Consider the following 18,092-nt stretch of genomic DNA (forward strand, 5'->3'; position numbering starts at 1 on the left):
CTGGCTGAGCAGCCCAGGGCTGGTTATGCTTTTGGGAGGGACCCTACATCATTTAAAAAAAAAATTAACCCTTTTTTAACTGGTACAACACAAGCACATACCTCACTGATATGTGCAGGCTGCTTGTTCGGGAGAATTTGGCAGAGAGAAAACATTGCAATCTCGGGTGAGTAATATCATCTAAACTTGCTACTTGAGGGAGATATCTTGATCTGCTTCACCATCAGAAAACACACTCTCAGCTAAACTCACTTCTTAGTAAATGTGTGAGTTTCAGGAGCCTCAAATCACCCGAGTTTCAGCAAGTTAAATTGACTTTAAAAACAGCAAAACTTGACCAAACTCAAATCTTGGTAAATTTAGACTTAGGTATCTAACTCATGACTTTGGAGGTGTCTGTTTGAGGGGCTCCTTTATATAGGAATGGAAAAAATGTAAAAAAAATTAGTTACTTCCGGTTCAGCGCTGGCTGTAACTGGATGTGATGCAACTCTGTTTGCTAAAAATCAGAAGTGAATGATAAAGTCATGTACTGTATTGCAGAGAGCCAGGAGTATGGCTGGAACCATGACGGAATTAAATAACAGCATAAAAGTACTCTGTTTAAGTTGGGAAACCAGCTGTGTTGAAGTCATGGGTACTGGACTTCCAGTTCCAGGTGGAAGTGATGTCACTTGTGGCTTCATGTTATGGATGAAAGTTATACAAAAGCGGAGGTTGTAGGCAATAAATGGGCATATTATTTAACTGTGTTTTTTTAGCCTTAAGTTTGAAAAGATCAAAACATCCTTTTTTTTATCAGAGGAAATAGTTTTTCTCTATCAACAGGATCAAAAGTGTGGTGGTTAATTTTCTCTTTTATGATGATGACCACATGTGAAGACAAATTAAAAGGTTAATTCTTGTTACATGAAATAGTGATAAGTCATTGATGGTGAATGGGTAGATATAGACTATACTGATACCTGGCACTTGGTACATTTATAGTGAGTGAGGAGACACATACTTGTATTGACACATTCTAAAATATTGGTGTTAAATTAAATAAAAGCATTTTTTTAATACCCTGAGTGTTCGAGTGAGCAGTCTTTGGTTGTGTTGTCATTAAGATAACAATGCATATGTGGTGAGACAATATGCTGAAAGTTTTAAAGACAAAATATCAGTATGCAGACATTAGTTAGGGTAAAACAATGAATGCATTTGAAAATTTGTCCTCAAACCACTTTTTTTTTTCAACCCTTCACATCTAGCCTTCCAAGTGCTATTTGAGGTGTCAAACATTTACCTACCTTGAGATCAGGTCATGTTGTTACCAGTTACATGGCTTTACATTCTAGTGTACATGGACATCCTTTAAATTCACACAAGTTCTGGCTATTGTGAAAATGTCCCAATTTTAGGAGAAATTCTGTCATTAACCGTGCACTAACATATTTTATGGATCTATTATATTTGTATTCATTTTATATGGGTGAACACTATTACTATCTTATGTTATTGATGTTGAGTGGAAACCCTTCTAACTAATGAAAATGTTAAGTTCTGGAGCATATAGGTATTGCAAAGTTTTTTTTCCATTTTTACAAATGAATAAATTAGGTAATTTTTATAATTGTGTATGCTTGATAATATTTTAGGCTTCAGACTTCAGAAAAATCAGCAATACAGGTTGAGTCTCCCATATCCAAATATTCCGAAATATGGAATAGATTCAGCATGACTGAGATATTGAAACCTTTGCTTTTTTATGGTTCAATGTACACAAACTTTGTTTAAGGCACAAAATTATTAAAAATAAACTATAAAATTACCTATAGGCTTTGTGTATAATGTGTATATGAAACATAAATTAATTTCATATATGTACACAAACTTTGTTTGAGCCACAAAATGAGTGAAAATATTGTATAAAATTACCTGCGGGCTGTGTGTATAAGGTGTATATAAAACATGAATGCATTCTGTGTTTAGATTTTGGCCCTAAGACATTTCAATATGGTATGCATATATTCCAAAATACAGAATATTCCGATATCCAAAATACCCTTGGTCCCAAGCATTTTGGATATGGGAGACTCAACCTGTATCATGTATCAAAGAGAATATATTGCAAAAAGTAATCATTCAATTAAGACTTTGCAGATGTGTGTAATGTGATCACAAGATGTTTCTATTTATGACAGCTTTCATGTAATAATTTTGAATTGACAAAACATATTTTATTCTCTAGGTGGCTAAAATCGGTAAAACAATACTGGAGGCAAACTGATGAGCAAGAAACCAGCCATGTGTCAAAGCCACCTCAAAAAGGAGGAAAGCAAAAAGCAAAAAAGACAGAAAAGAGGACTTACAAAGTTCGACTAGGTATAGTATTGAATATACATAGGAACAGTGGCCTCAAAATGTTACTTTGCTAATTATTTCTGGTACAGTAAATGACAATACATATTTTTTTTTGTCTATACAGACTATGATCAAATCTAAGCTGTTTTCTCACCTTCTGGCCAGTGCAGAGTTGCACACTAGTCGGCCACATTTGCATCTGTATTGCATGCGCAGAACTAAATGTGATTATTACTCATTTGAAGAGTTGTACACATTTATGTGACCGCTATGCTCTTACTTGTATGCTTGGTTTCATATCCATCCTCATTATCAGTGTACACTTTCAACAGCCCTATCCTCGGTGCAAGAGAGCCATCTACCTTCTAGCCATCTACCATCAACATGCCCTTAGTAAATATAGCCTACAGGTGAAAGCATGTTACCACTCTTCAATCACAAGTGGACAGGTGACTGAGTGGTCCCCTAGTTTTTCCTTTGCCTGCTCTCTGCAATTTATTGAGACTTTTTGACCATTTATTGTTGCCCCCTATGATGTCAGAACTTGCCAATGACCTAAAGCTGTTGCCCCCTATTCTGCGAATATTATCACATATGAGTAAATCTAACTATATCTTTGAAAGGATATAAGGGAACTAGTGAATAGAGAAAACATTAATGGGGCTCTATTGGAAAGTAAACTGTATGGTAATTGCATCTTTATAGAATGTTAACACCTTAATATGGATATTGTTACACAGTTAGTTCATAATTTTAAAATGTGCCTACTACAAATAGGAAATTAAAACATGATTTGTGTGTCTTTAAAATACTGAAAAATGTTCTATATACCAAATGTTGCTACATTTTTGTTTCCATTGTATAGTACTACACGATAAGAGATACAATGACCTGGAAACACATATTTGTTCTGTGCAAGACTCAAACATCAACTTTGAACATTTCCATCCATGTGCTGCCTTAACAATGCATCATGTAAGTATAATATATTTAGCTCGGTCATAAAACACAGTACTATATGTTGCCGAAATGTGTAGGTTTTTTTTTGTTAACCTCACAAATACATATTCATTTGCATAGGCCTCATCTTTTAATACATAAAACTGGTAACTTATACTAAAAAAAATACACAAACACAGGAGTTGCCATTTCCAATTATATTAATTTTAACAAATTGAATTACATTTTAATTGCTTTTGTGATTAATGGTTAAAGTTAGCATGATGACAGACCATGAACAGTAAACAAAACAATACAACAAAAACAACTCATACAAGTAAAACATTGGTGTTCTACTCTCCAAAATCAACTAATACACCCAGACAGGCTTGTGTTAAATTCCCAGTAGGGACATTGGTTTGGACATCATAACAATTCAAAAGCATGCAGCCATTCTACTGCCACCAGGTAAACCTCAAAAACTATCAACAAAAAACTGTCAGTAAGAGTGGGATTCCTAGAAGAAAAGAGGGGGAGCTACCAGCAGTTACTTATAAATTACAAAGCAGACCCCCCCTCAAAGCTAAATGGTTAATATAATAATACTGTTAATTGAACATCTGACACTATCACTTAAGGCAGCAATCCTAAGGGTAAATTTACTAAAGTGAGAGTTGTTAGAAGTGGAGATGTTGCCCATAGCAACCAATCAGATTCTAGCTATTATCTTCTAGAAGGTGCTAGTTAAATGTTAAGTAGAATATGATTGGTTGCTATGGGCAACATCTCCACTTCTAAAAACTCTCACTTTAGTAAATTTACCCCCTAATGTCTTAAAAGGGAGAGAAGTTACATATGCTCAGACTTACCTAGGGGTTTAATTTTGCTCAGCCAGATCCCTAGCTTGCGCTTTAGAAGTAACTTTTATACGGCTGTAAAGGGCTTTTTTTTACTGGAACTGTGCCATGCAGGCTTGTATTGTAAACTACATTACACTAGATAGTTAAACATTCTAGGTAGACTACTTTTTAGTCATGTAAATCCAAAGAGATTTAAGTGAACTCCAGTTGTGCGAATTGTTTGTTATAGTTTAGAATTTTACTAAATCACAAAGCAACAATGTTAATATAAGATTAATTTTGCCCTTGTCACACTTCTTTCTCATTTCTTTACAAAATTCTTACTCTTTTATGCTATTTATCAATATAATTTATTCACACCAATGAAGTCATATTGACCTAACAAACAATGAAATGCACGAGCTTCTCAAGGGAGGAGGATACACCATATTGTGATTCAATAAACCTATCCATATAACTAGATAAAGTGCACTGTGGTTAGTTACAGTGAGCTGAGTGGTTGGAGCTTGATCATGATATACATCTCAGTGAGGATTGCCTCTGCAAATAAAAATGTGGGTGCACGTGTTTTCTAAAAGAAATGTATGGAATATTTTCACTTGGGTTTTATAATGTACAGTATTTGGTTTAAATGTATTTTACAGCAAACACATAATAGGTATACCAATGTACAACAATTTATCATATTAGTATCAGATGTAAATATATACAGTGTTTACATTGTATACATCTATTAAATCAATCAAATTTGTGACACAATAATGGGATAATAGAACAATTTTCATTACATATTAAATGTCTTTGGATAAATATTGACAATCTTTATTCAATATAAATCAGATGAAGAACTATGGCATCCCACAAGATCTTTCATTATCTCCGAGGGAAAGCATACAGCTGTATGACAGCATGGTATCAGCATGGCCAACATGGCCAAATGTAAAGGTAAGAATACAATCACATCCACTTATAGCAGCGATTTTATGATTTTGATAAAACCTATGATGTGTTATTCACCTCTTCCTCCTTATTTAAGGCTCCCATAACCTTGATATGTAAGATTGGGACACCACCACCACCCCATACTTTTTGTGGATGACAAAAAATGAAAACAGCTATAGAACCCCATGACATTTATGTTGTTAATCTGTTATTAGGAGTCTGACGTATTTGAAAATACACATTGTGGAATTAAATAATTCTACTGGGAAAAGGTCTACTGTCCCTTGAAAACTGGACACTTTGGGACTCTGTACATGTTACTTAAGCTGGCCACACACTAGACCAACTTACATCCAACCAGCCAACTTGTTGATTGGTTGGAATGAAAATCTGGTAAGGAATGGGAGTAAATGATGATCAGCAATTAGCTCCTAAATGCCAGAAAACAGTTGATAATGGTCGTCAGACATGTTTGTTAAATGTTTGATCTAAACTATTTGTTCAAACAACAGTTTTTGTCCATTTTCCAGCATTTAGGAGCAAATTGCTGATTGTTGTTTGCTTCATACCTTACCAGATTTTCATTCCAACCGATCAACTAGTTGGCTGGTTGGACAGATAATCTTTAGATGTGTGGCCAGCTTTAGTCCAGAGATTGAACGCAACAATACATTCAGTACACTCAGGAAGGATTCTTCCAAGTATAATCACAACCATTGTACCAGGACATGCACTAAACCCTCATGTACCAAAAGTCCATCACAGATAAACAGAATAAAAAAAATACAGCTGTACAAGTTTCAGCAGCCGCTCTACAGTTAGCGGCTGCAGTTTTGCTTTGACCCACGTGTGTGACAGTCAATAGCACGTGGGTCACAGACAATCAGCGTGCGCTAACTGTAGAGCGGCCTCTGATTGGCTGGCGGTCGCTGAGAATGACAGCATCCTGCTGGACTATGTCATTCTGCACTGTACAGATATATGTTTTAACACATTCATCTGTACATTTCCACAATAGTACGGGTACTGTTTTTTTTGTTTTGCCAAGACTGGGGGAATCTGTTGTAGAAGATGACCGACATGCACCAGGAGTTACTGTAGGTGAGTATTGTTTTTATGTTTCACAAAGTAAACCCATGGGAATTCTACTTGGAGAAGATGACCAAACATCTAGCAGAAGGTATGTGTGAGTGTGTTAGGTGTGTAATAAACTTTTAAACTCTATGGTGCGTGTTTACTGTCTGTTTTTTAGGTTTTTCTTTACAATGGGGGTATGAGTGCCAGCCACCTGCTGGCACTTGTAGTACCACAAGTGCCAAAGGGCAGACATGCTAGTACCTGCAGTTCCACTGTAAAAAACAATAGTATAATTCTAATTTTCACTAGGGATGGGGAGGCTCAGATTAGTTCGGATTTCCCCGCCAAATTCATATTTTTCCCGCCAAAAATTAGGTATCAGTAAGAGGCAAAACATCATCTTTAATGGACAAACATCATCTTTCAATGACTTTTGTCCAGGAATGATGATGTTTGTCCATGAAAGATGACGTTTTGCCTCTTTGTAAGACCTGATTTTTGGAGTTAAAATCTGAATTTGGCAGGAAAATCCAAACTAATCCGAGCCTGCACATCCCTAATTTTCACACTATTACCCCTGCACCCACCGGCCAGGGGTGCAGGGAAGAGCCCTGGTGTTCAACGTAAGCCTTATGTCACAACTCTTGGGCGGATTGTGGATGCAACCCATATTCAGGGAATTGGCTAAACCTATTCCTGAGGCACAGAGTCTAATGTGCCGGCGGTGTTCACCGGGGACCCTCGCAAGAAGGTATGGACTTGGCTTCATCCAACACACAGGTCGCGGTCATCAGGTTAGGTTTCCCTATACAGGAGCTGGGAGACTTGGTTGGAGTGCAGGAAGCTTGCGTAGTCGACTAGCCGGATCAGAACCAAACAGACAAAATGGTACCAGGGAGCAGACGTAAACGGGTCACAAGTAATAGCCGAGGTCAGAACCAGATTTCAACACAGAACCAGGGATCAGGCAGAATCAGAGTCACGAACAAGCCAAGGTCAGAACCAATAATCAGGATATGCACAGGAACGCTGGAGTATGGTAATGGAACCTATACTCTGGCACTGAGGTGCTCTCAGGAACTTTCGTATATAGGTCAGGGTTCAATCCAACTCCAATCAGCAACTCCCTAATCCTGACCTAACTATTTTGCCTGCAGTACAGTGCATGCGCCCCAAGGGGTGCCACGACCATCTACACACCATTTACAGAGAAAGCCCGCAGCGGGTGCTAGGATCTCCCTGCCTGCCTCTCACCAGAGGACGTGGCAGGGAGTCAGAGGGAACTTCATCAGCAGCGGGCGCCGGGATATCCCGGCCCGCTGCCCATCGTGGAACCAGTGCTGCCAGACCCGGTATGTGATAAACGGTGACCAGCACACTGTGACACCTTAGGTGTTCGAGAGAGGGGGACCCCCCTTTATGGGGGGGAGTCCCCACCTCCCTGAGATCTCCGGCTTGGGCTGACTAGCTTGGGGTGTTCATGTTTTGTCCGGGGCATTACACTTGGTTTTAAAAATAGAGGGAACCCCATGCATTTTTTCCCCCTATTTTTAAAAATCAGAGCTGGCTCTGGGAGCCCAGTGCTGGTTCCTAAACCACGAGGGAACCCTACGTAATTTTTTTTTTTTAACATTAACCCTTAAGACAGTTATTACAGGCAGAAACATATACAGATCACACTCATCTGTGTATGTTTCTGCCAAACTCGCAGCTCAGGAGAAACTTTTATTTAGGGCCCGAGTTTGCTACAATTACACCCGTGACACTATTCTTTATAAATTCCCAAGTTGTATTTCTGGCTATAAAAAGTACTTGGCAGTTTGGTCGATGATGCATTATTTCTATTTGTGTTCTCACCCGTGTTTTGCTGAGAGTTTCATGAATTCTCACCAGAGTTTGAGTTGTAAAAAAATGGCAAAACACACATGAGATTGCAATCTTGACCAAACACAATTCTTAGTAAATTTACCCTCCAGTATTAATAGCAAATTGGCTTACTCTGCTTACTGCATGTGTGATGTCAGGGAAAGACCCAACACTTGTGTACATTAAATGCTCAATAGTGTTTTGATAAGGAACTTTCTTTAGGGTTTCTGTTTCCTCTTTGCTCATTGGTGACATTGTTTTAGTTAGTTTCACGCCTTTGTCAATGAGAGTGCTTATTGGCTTAGCATCTGACATACAATTCTTTGTGAGTATATTTTCTATTTAGCTTTGCTGATCAATGGATATGATCCCTTTTTCCAGATCTTGGTTGATTATCTGGCCTAGCAAGTCGTGTTCAGGGCCTAGATCCTTCATCATGAACTTTTGTCCCAAGTTCGACATCTGTGATGTGCTGCTCTTGGCATGATACAGTAGTAACAGATCATCCATATACACAATGATAAGAAAGGGTTTCTGTTCTATGTATTTATGGTAAAGACAATGATGAGTAATTGAACAATTAAAGGTATCACATGCATGACACAGAATAGATAATAACAATGCGTAAAAAGGCAAATGCCTTATGAGCAATCATATAATCCTACTCATATTACTGAGTTTTTGAGTTAAGAATAGAAAAAGAAAAGAGAATATGGGAAAGGTGAGGAGAGATAGATGGGGAAGACAGCCGAGGAGGGAATGGGGAACCAAGTAAGACAGAGCTTAGATATGAAAAGCCGGGAATGCACTAATCCAAACCCCAACACGGTGCAGAGAACAGGTGATGCCCAAATTGCATTCAGGGAACTGAACCTCAGGCCAGAAAGAAGCAAAAACAAGATTAAGAGGTAAGGAGGGAATCATATGCCCGGTGACCTTTAAAGTCTTTGAAGTCAAGCCATCTGAAAAAGAAAAAGAATGCTCTATAGTTGAGGCACACTTCTGAATAAAAAAGATTTGCAAATAAAAGATACTTTCATTGGAGCAATTTAAAAGCCTATAACAACTACTAGACTATGAACATACAGGTATCAACACCCACTGAGATATTACAATTACAGTAGAATCATACGAAATGTAAGAAAAGTGTGTGGAATGTATGTGTGATAATGAATAGACGTGATCACCTGCCACTTGTGATGAAAAAAGTGTAAGGCAAAACTATAAACTAAAAGTGTGTAGCACAAAAAAAGTGAATTAAAATTAGCACCGCTGATCAATCACAGGTCCGAAATTAATGCTCAAATGCATGTATTTTAACAACTCATTAGTTGGAGAGGTTAGTGATCTACTCTTGCATGGCAGTTAGTTATGACAGCAAGGGATGTTGTGGTGGGCATAGAGGGGTAATGTCACCTGTAGTGCCCCACACATTATGCCACACTGTAATGCACCTACATTATGCCATACTGTATTATCCACACATTATACCACTGTAGTACCCACACATTATGCTACACTGTAGCACCTGACACATTATGCCACACTGTAATGCCCCCACATTATGCCATACTGTAGTGCCTCACACATTATGCCACCTGTAGTGCCCTACACATTATGCCACACTGTAGTGCCCCACACATAATGCCACACTATAGTGCCCACACATTATGCCACACTATAGTGCCCCCCACATTATTCCACTGTAGTATCCTCACATTATGCCACCTGTAGTGCCCACACATTATGCCACACTGTAATGCACCCACATTATGCCATACTGTATTATCCACACATTATGCCATACTGTAGTGCTCCACACATTATGCCAGATGTAGTGCCAACACATTATGCCACACTCTAGTGCCCACACATTTTTGCCACACTATAGCTCCCCCCACATTATACCACACTGTAGCATCCACACATTATGCCACACTATAGTGCCCACACATTGTGCCACACTGCAGTACCCACACATTACACCACTGTAGTGCCCACACATTATGCTACACTAGTGCCCACACATTATGCCACCTGTAGTGCACACACACGATGTCACACTGTAGAGCCCACACATTATGCCACACTGTCGAGCCCACATACTATGTCACACTGTAGAGCCCACACATTACACCACTTTAGTGCCCACACATTATGCCACCTGTAGTGCACACACACTATGCCACACTGTAGAGCCTACACACTATGCCACACTGTAGAGCCCACACACTATGCCACACTGTAAAGCCCACATAATGTACTCACCAGAAGCCACAGCAGCCTCAGGCAGATGGCAGAGCAGTAGTCATGATAGTTCACACTTCCCAGCAGCAGTCACAGCCTCAGAGGTGCATGTGATGGGCTCCTACAATCTGAGCTCAGCACATGCTCCTCTGACCCCACTGCAGTGACTACTGGGATTCATTACCCAGTAGTGCACTACAGTTCTGAGTCTGACTGCAGTCAGTGTACAATGGCCTCCGGTCCTCTGTGTGCAGCTGCCGGCCGAGTCAGTCACATTCTTAATGACTGCAGCTATACTGCCTGGCCTGCTATACGAATGGCGCCATTGACTATACCCTACCTTGATAGGGGGCATAGCTACAAGGCGGCCCAGTCCAAGCCTGCAATCATGTTACAATAAATTATCTAAACGATGATCACTGAAAGCATAACTGCAACTGTACATTGTCTATTGCATAAGAAATAAATTGTCAAATAATAAAACATCCTGGGGTTATTTCAGTATCAACTTATTTCATGAGGAACAGTCAAACGGTCAAGTGTTTATCCATACAGTGTATAACAAATGAGGTATACTATTGAACTCAAAAGTAGGTGATACAATCAGTAGACATATTATTGGAGCCAATGCTATCTGATGAATTACGTAGTTCAATTCAGGCACTATCAATCATCACGAGTGACCCCATGGAAATACAATTCTAACTGTATACTGCATATTGTACAGAGGACTGAATGTTAGCAATGAAACAGTTTGCAATTATTGCAGTATCAATTCATAGAAAACAATGTGACTCATAAATATTTATCTATACAGTGTATAGCATAATAATCATGCTAGATATAATGTTGTACTCAGAGGTATCTATATAGTAGTATAATCAAGAAGTAGTATAATCAAGTCCCAGTTGTAAATCATATAGTATATAGTCAAAGTTGGAACTCTATGCTGTATATTACTCAAAAATACAGTCATCAGCAGTGAAGCAGCCTGAAATCATTACAGTTTTAGTCATAAATAATCAACCCACATTTGGTAATAAATGCATATACTTGTACATAGATAGCTTAAAATTACAGAATAAATCAAGTGCTTGTGCATTTAGGTGGGCTACAATCTACTGAACGTAGTTTGCCACTGGCATTGGACTAGGGATGAGAGTTGTAGTCACACAGGCACAAATAGCATAGACAAAGGCAGCAACTGCTGTCAGCGCTCTCCCTGTATTGGCAGCCTGATGTTCAGGGGCATATTGAAAGAAGAGGAGACACGTGTGCGGGCTCCGTCCGGGGCCCACTCCCCTCTTCCCGGTGGACGGCAGCACAGGTGAGCGCAGCAGTAGACTGTGTAGTCTGTGCCCAGAGTCTACTGCACATGCACGAAACACTGGGAAAATGGCCATGGCGGCTATTTTCCAGGCAATTTGTGCAGCGAGGCTATCACCGTTGCCAGACTCCGGAGAGGTAAATATTAAAAATATGGGTGCAGGGTGTCCTGTGTGGCCAAACCCTGGATTCAGGGGCCTGTGTGCACCGCACACCCTACACTCATTATAGATACACTCCTGCTGATGCTTTAGATGCATTGCAGGACTGCTTCAAAAGGGGAGACACTGATGAGAGTGTTGAGAGGTGAGATAAGGGACAGGGGACCTGATTCAGACCCAGTCGCTAAGTTGCGCTCGCTCGCTCTGAGCGATTTTTGCCCATCTGCACATGCGTGTAATTCGCAGTGTGCGTGCGCAAGCCAGTCTTTGCGATCTGATTTTGCTTGCTCGTAAGCCACTATTAGGTCACTACTTTGAGTGACGGATAGTGCCATTTGTGGGTGGTAACAGGGGAAGATGCTTGTAAACGGGGGAGTGGTGTGACGGACGCAGGCATGTCAGGCCGCCAAAACGCTGTTTAAAGGGCATGCATAATTAGCAAAGTAGCATCACTGAACATGTCACCTGCATGTATTTCAGCCCGCACTGATCACAGTGCTTGCGGCGGGGAAAGGCAACCTCAAGGGCTGCGAGCAGCTACGATTGCTCTCGATGTTACCAATTAATCCTACAGTTCCCGGAGATGACGTGTGTTGCGAGTGGCAAGGGGGCATCTTCATAGACTTGCGAGCGCACATGGCCGTAGCTCGCTAAGACATAGAGGGCATCCTTACGCGACGTAGAGCGAGTGCTTCATTTAAATATCCAGCCCCTTTTTGCTAGCGAGCGGCCGCATCTTGTGATCAGGTCTGAATGAGCTCCTGGGTACCTGTGACATTCAATTAAGTTCCCAATAGGAGCAGCGAAACTGGGGGTCCCCTGTGTGCAAAAGGATATCGCTGTGGAGGGGAATCGGTATGAAATACTGGCAGTCGGGATGCCTTCTGCCAAAATGCCAACAGCGGCATCCCGATGCTCGGTATCCTGACAGGGGTCGGGTAAGTATGTTAACCCTCCCCCCTAACCCTTTACCAACCCGCACCCTAACCCTCCCCGTTAGTACATATGAAGATGGGCGGTACCTTTCCTGCACTGAATACATATGGGGGTAGGGGGGGTAAGGTGCGCTCTCCCTGCTAGTAGTGGTGATGGTGATGACTTGTGTGTGTTTGTGAGTGGTGTTAATTGGAATGTTTCTTCTGGTGGTGGTGGTGGTGGTGTTTTATGAATGAGAAGGAGGGTGTGATTGGGTATGGAGTGTAGTTTGGAGTAATGTGGAAAGGGGAATAAGATAGGATCAAAATGAGGCCAGCGAGACACAAAATCTTTTATTGAGTAGTCACAATGCTGCTCTGTTGAGATCCCGGGCAGGTGGGTAGGGTTCAGTGATGAGTGGTGATGAGACTGGGGAGGTAGGTGGACCCTTTCAGGGGGCTTCTTCCTATGCGGTTCAGTGACCTTGCACGTCACCACTGCTGGACCTATGGTCGACAGGCTAGGAAGTCTCAGGGGGTGGGGGGATGTGCAGAGTGGGTTGTAACACCTATGCGGCGTCCCACGTGTTGGTGCGAGTCTCGGCAGTACTTACCTACCGGTTGTTTTTTTGTTATGGTGATGTAGGTCGACGTTGCGGCCGTTGCAGATAGGTTGGAAGCTGCAGGTTTGTTGGTGAGCTTGATCAGCGTGTTGCTGGTGTGCTGCAGGTGCACGGCTGTACTGATTGGTTTGCGGAGGTCAGCGATCGGAGTGTGTAGCTGAGGTTGGCTCTTGGTCATGCCGCTGGTGGTGCAGAGCCAGAGGTGTGGATGGGTGAGCCGCTGGGAGGTTGGGTTGCAGCATGTGTGCTAGGACCACACCTCCAGTGACCAGATCCACCCCAGACCACCCTCTCTACCCCCCCTTTCCAGGCATGCTCAACAACTGACTCCTGGCCAGGAGATCCTCATTTCCACGAGGGACCGTCAGTGCAGAGAGCACCCCACACATCCGACCGCAAGTCCACACAGCCAACATCGCCAGTGACCAGCTCCATCCCGGTCACACCTTCCATATCCCCCCCTCCTCCCTTGCTTTTATCCAATCAGTATCCTGGGCAGACCACCCCCCCTCCCAGGCGTGGTCCTAGCACACACGCTGCAACCCAGCCTCCCAGTGGCTCACCCAGCCACACCTCTAGCTCTGCACCACCAACGGCACGACCAAGAGCCAACCTCAGCTGCACACTCCGGTCGCTCACCTCTTCAGACCAATCAGAACAGCCATGCACCTGCAGCACACCAGCAACACGCTGATCCAGCTCACCAACAAACCTGCAGCTTCCAACCTATCTTCAACGGCCGCAACGTCGACCTACATCACTATAACGAAAAACCTACTGGTAGGTAAGTACTGCCAAGACTCGCACCAATACTTGTGACACCGCACAGGTGTTCCAACCTACTCTGCACATCCCCCCACCCCCTGAGACTTCCTAGACTGTCGAACATAGGTCCAGCAGTGGTGGCGTGCAAAGTTACTGAACCGCATGGGAAGGAGCCCCCTGAAAGGGTCCACCTACCTCCCCAGTCTCATCACTACTCATCACTGAACCCTACCCACCTGCCCAGAATCTCAACAGAGCAGCATTGTGACTACTCAATAAAAGATTTTGCCCCAAACTACTGTGTCTCGCTGGCCTCATTTTGATCCTATATTATTCCCCTTTTCACATTATTCCAAACTACACTCCATACCCAATCACACCCTCCTTTTCATTCCCAAAACACCACCACCACCAGAAGAAACCTTCCAATTAACACCACTCACAAACACACACAAGTCATCACCATCACCACTACTAGCAGGGAGAGCGCACCTTACCCCCCCTCCTCCCCGTTAGTGCCTAAACCTAAGGTTTTTAAAGGTTTTAAAAATACAATAACATTTGTGTATTGGGAGGGGAAAGGGGGGGAGAATTGGTTTACCTGAACCTCTATTTAGAATAAGAGGTTAATGAATCTCCAAGCCTGAATGATTAAGCATGATAGTGTCTGTCCTGCATGCAGAGGTTCCCTGCAATAATCTCTAACAAACACTCTGACTGCAGAATTTTCTGCATCTGCAACACGGCTAACAACATTAAGACCTGCACTGCACCCAGGCGATCTATCGGCAGCGCTAAGCCTATTTCCCAGTGGAGAGTTGCAGTCAGCCGGCATCACCCAGACAACTCCAACAGAGAAATAGAGATACGGAGAAAATCTCCGGTGCAGATTCTCTACACACAGGTAATTACCTTCTGACAGAGGGCCTGATTCAGACCCGGTCGCAAGCAATGAGCGCTCGCAACCGGGTCGATGGTGACTCAGAGTGCATGCGCACGATGAAGCCGGCTCCATCGTGCGCATGCGCGAGACCCGGATAGCGACAGGCAATCCGTCGCTCCGAGTTTTGCAACAAAGGGGGCATGCTGTCGATGTTGAGTGACAGCACGCACCCTTTGGTGGGCGGGCCGGGGGAGTGACTGCCCAAATGGAGGCGTTCCCATGTGAACGCCTCCGTTTGGGGGCGGCCCCACTGACATCACTCGTGATGTCACTCTGTCAGAGCCAAAATCTCTCTGGGGCTTGCGGCAACAAGACCCTACCACAAGGGTCTCATCGCATAATGATCTGATATAACATGGGTCTCTAAACATTAGCCATACAATTGCTCATTTGAGAGCTGGACTCATGAACTTGGATATTTTATGGTATTATTGATATCTATATTATTTTTAAAATATCAGTGCAATATACAAATATTTGTATAAATATATTTTAGTGTTACTGTGTTTTGATCATTATCTCTGCCCTACCAGGGGTTTATATTTTTAATATTTTTATTGTATTACCACTATTCTTTAACTGTTGGTTTCTCTTTGTCTCTTTTATTTATATGTGGATCTCACTAATCCACGTGAACTAGCAGCTCTCTGAGAATTTTTATATAAATAATTAAAAATATATATATATTTTTATAAATAAGTAAATATTATTTTTATTGATTTTCTTTTTTACACTATTTACTTATAAATTTATACCACCAGGTTTTTTTTCTTTTACTTTGTTTGTAAAAATATAATGTCATTGGATGCCACCCTTATATTAGGAGCACTGTGAGTCGATCATTTGATAGAAAAGAAGGAGCAGAGAACCCAGTACTAGTGCTGTGGCTGCTGCCAGCAGTCATGGTAGTACTTCAACATCTAAAGGTGTTTCAGGGGAAATAAAGTTTAAAAAAGGAGACCTGAAGTTACTGAACCGCATGGGAAGGAGCCCCCTGAAAGGGTCCACCTACCTCCCCAGTCTCATCACTACTCATCACTGAACCCTACCCACCTGCCCAGAATCTCAACAGAGCAGCATTGTGACTACTCAATAAAAGATTTTGCCCCAAACTACTGTGTCTCGCTGGCCTCATTTTGATCCTATATTATTCCCCTTTTCACATTATTCCTAACTACACTCCATACCCAATCACACCCTCCTTTTCATTCCCAAAACACCACCACCACCAGAAGAAACCTTCCAATTAACACCACTCACAAACACACACAAGTCATCACCATCACCACTACTAGCAGGGAGAGCGCACCTTACCCCCCCTCCTCCCCGTTAGTGCCTAAACCTAAGGTTTTTAAAGGTTTTAAAAATACAATAACATTTGTGTATTGGGAGGGGAAAGGGGGGGAGAATTGGTTTACCTGAACCTCTATTTAGAATAAGAGGTTAATGAATCTCCAAGCCTGAATGATTAAGCATGATAGTGTCTGTCCTGCATGCAGAGGTTCCCTGCAATAATCTCTAACAAACACTCTGACTGCAGATTTTTCTGCATCTGCAACACGGCTAACAACATTAAGACCTGCACTGCACCCAGGCGATCTATCGGCAGCGCTAAGCCTATTTCCCAGTGGAGAGTTGCAGTCAGCCGGCATCACCCAGACAACTCCAACAGAGAAATAGAGATACGGAGAAAATCTCCGGTGCAGATTCTCTACACACAGGTAATTACCTTCTGACAGAGGGCCTGATTCAGACCCGGTCGCAAGCAATGAGCGCTCGCAACCGGGTCGATGGTGACTCAGAGCGCATGCGCACGATGGAGCCGGCTCCATCGTGCGCATGCGCGAGACCCGGATAGCGACAGGCAATCCGTCGCTCCGAGTTTTGCAACAAAGGGGGCGTGCTGTCGATGTTGAGTGACAGCACGCACCCTTTGGTGGGCGGGCCGGGGGAGTGACTGCCCAAATGGAGGCGTTCCCATGTGAACGCCTCCGTTTGGGGGCGGCCCCACTGACATCACTCGTGATGTCACTCTGTCAGAGCCAAAATCTCTCTGGGGCTTGCGGCAACAAGACCCTACCACAAGGGTCTCATCGCAAGCCCGATGGTCACAATGGTGTTGACCATAGCGACCATCTTCCTGGCCGCTCGCTATAGCTGTGGGTGGTCACCCACAGCTATGCGAGCGGCCAGGAGGCCGTTCTAAAAAATAAAAAGACCGGCCCTGATTCAGAGCGAGCGCTCTGTCAGAGCGACCGGCTCTGAATCAGGCCCAGAGAACATTACAGAGCCTCAGACCAAGGTATATTTAAAACCTTTCAGCTATATACACCACATGTATACTCATTGATACTTACCATTCATGGAAGATTACAATGCCGGTACCAAGATAGGATATATTTACACTTGAAGATCTGTCACACTAATATTTGAAGATACTTTATACTTCCACACCTGTGAAAAATCCGTTATCCTATATGCCTGTAGGTCTCTACCAACATCCAGGGCTTAAACTATATATGCTGCTTTCACATTGGTACAGTGACTGTCAGGCTTGGATCTGTTGGTGGATTTGGACTAGAGGTTGCCACGGGAGTGGGTCGTGAAACACTGGGCTGGAAGTTGGGTGGTTTGATATAGCCTTTCTTCATACAGGAGAGAGCTGCAGGAGAATGGCAAACTATGGATAGAACTAGGATTGCTGGACTGCCAAGTAGTACCAGCTATTCAGGAACACTGCAATTTGCAATAGCAGTTATACATGGTTGCTGGGTTACGGATCAGTACCAGCTATTCAGGAACACTGGGATTTGCAGTAGCAGTTATACAGGTTTGCTGGGTTGAGGAACAGTACCAGCTATTCAGGAACACTGGGATTTGCAGTACCAGTTATGCAGGATTGCTGGGATGTGGAGCAGTACCAGTTATTCGGGAACACTGGGATTTGCAGTACTAGTTATGCAGGAACACTGGTATTTGCATTACCAGTTATGTAGGAACACTGGGATTTGCATTATCAGTTATGTAGGAACACTGGGATTTGCATTACCGGTTATGTAGGAACACTGGGATTTGCATTACCA

General features: G+C 42.7%; 1 protein-coding gene across 1 annotated transcript in view; it reads left to right on the plus strand.

The window, feature by feature from the left end:
* The window catches only part of LOC148501567 (putative ATP-dependent RNA helicase DDX60), a 600,786-nt gene that overhangs the window by 312,528 nt on the left and 270,166 nt on the right, over window positions 1-18,092 (plus strand). Inside the window, exons 21-23 of the mRNA XM_088450267.1 lie at window positions 2,234-2,367; window positions 3,212-3,321; window positions 4,986-5,090. Coding sequence (XP_088306393.1) covers window positions 2,234-2,367; window positions 3,212-3,321; window positions 4,986-5,090 — 349 coding nt within the window. The remainder of the gene's footprint in view (window positions 1-2,233; window positions 2,368-3,211; window positions 3,322-4,985; window positions 5,091-18,092) is intronic.

This window comes from Taudactylus pleione, unplaced genomic scaffold (genome assembly GCF_031769625.1).
Source record: "Taudactylus pleione unplaced genomic scaffold, aTauple2 ptg000513l, whole genome shotgun sequence".
Taxonomy (NCBI): Eukaryota; Metazoa; Chordata; class Amphibia; order Anura; family Myobatrachidae; genus Taudactylus; species Taudactylus pleione.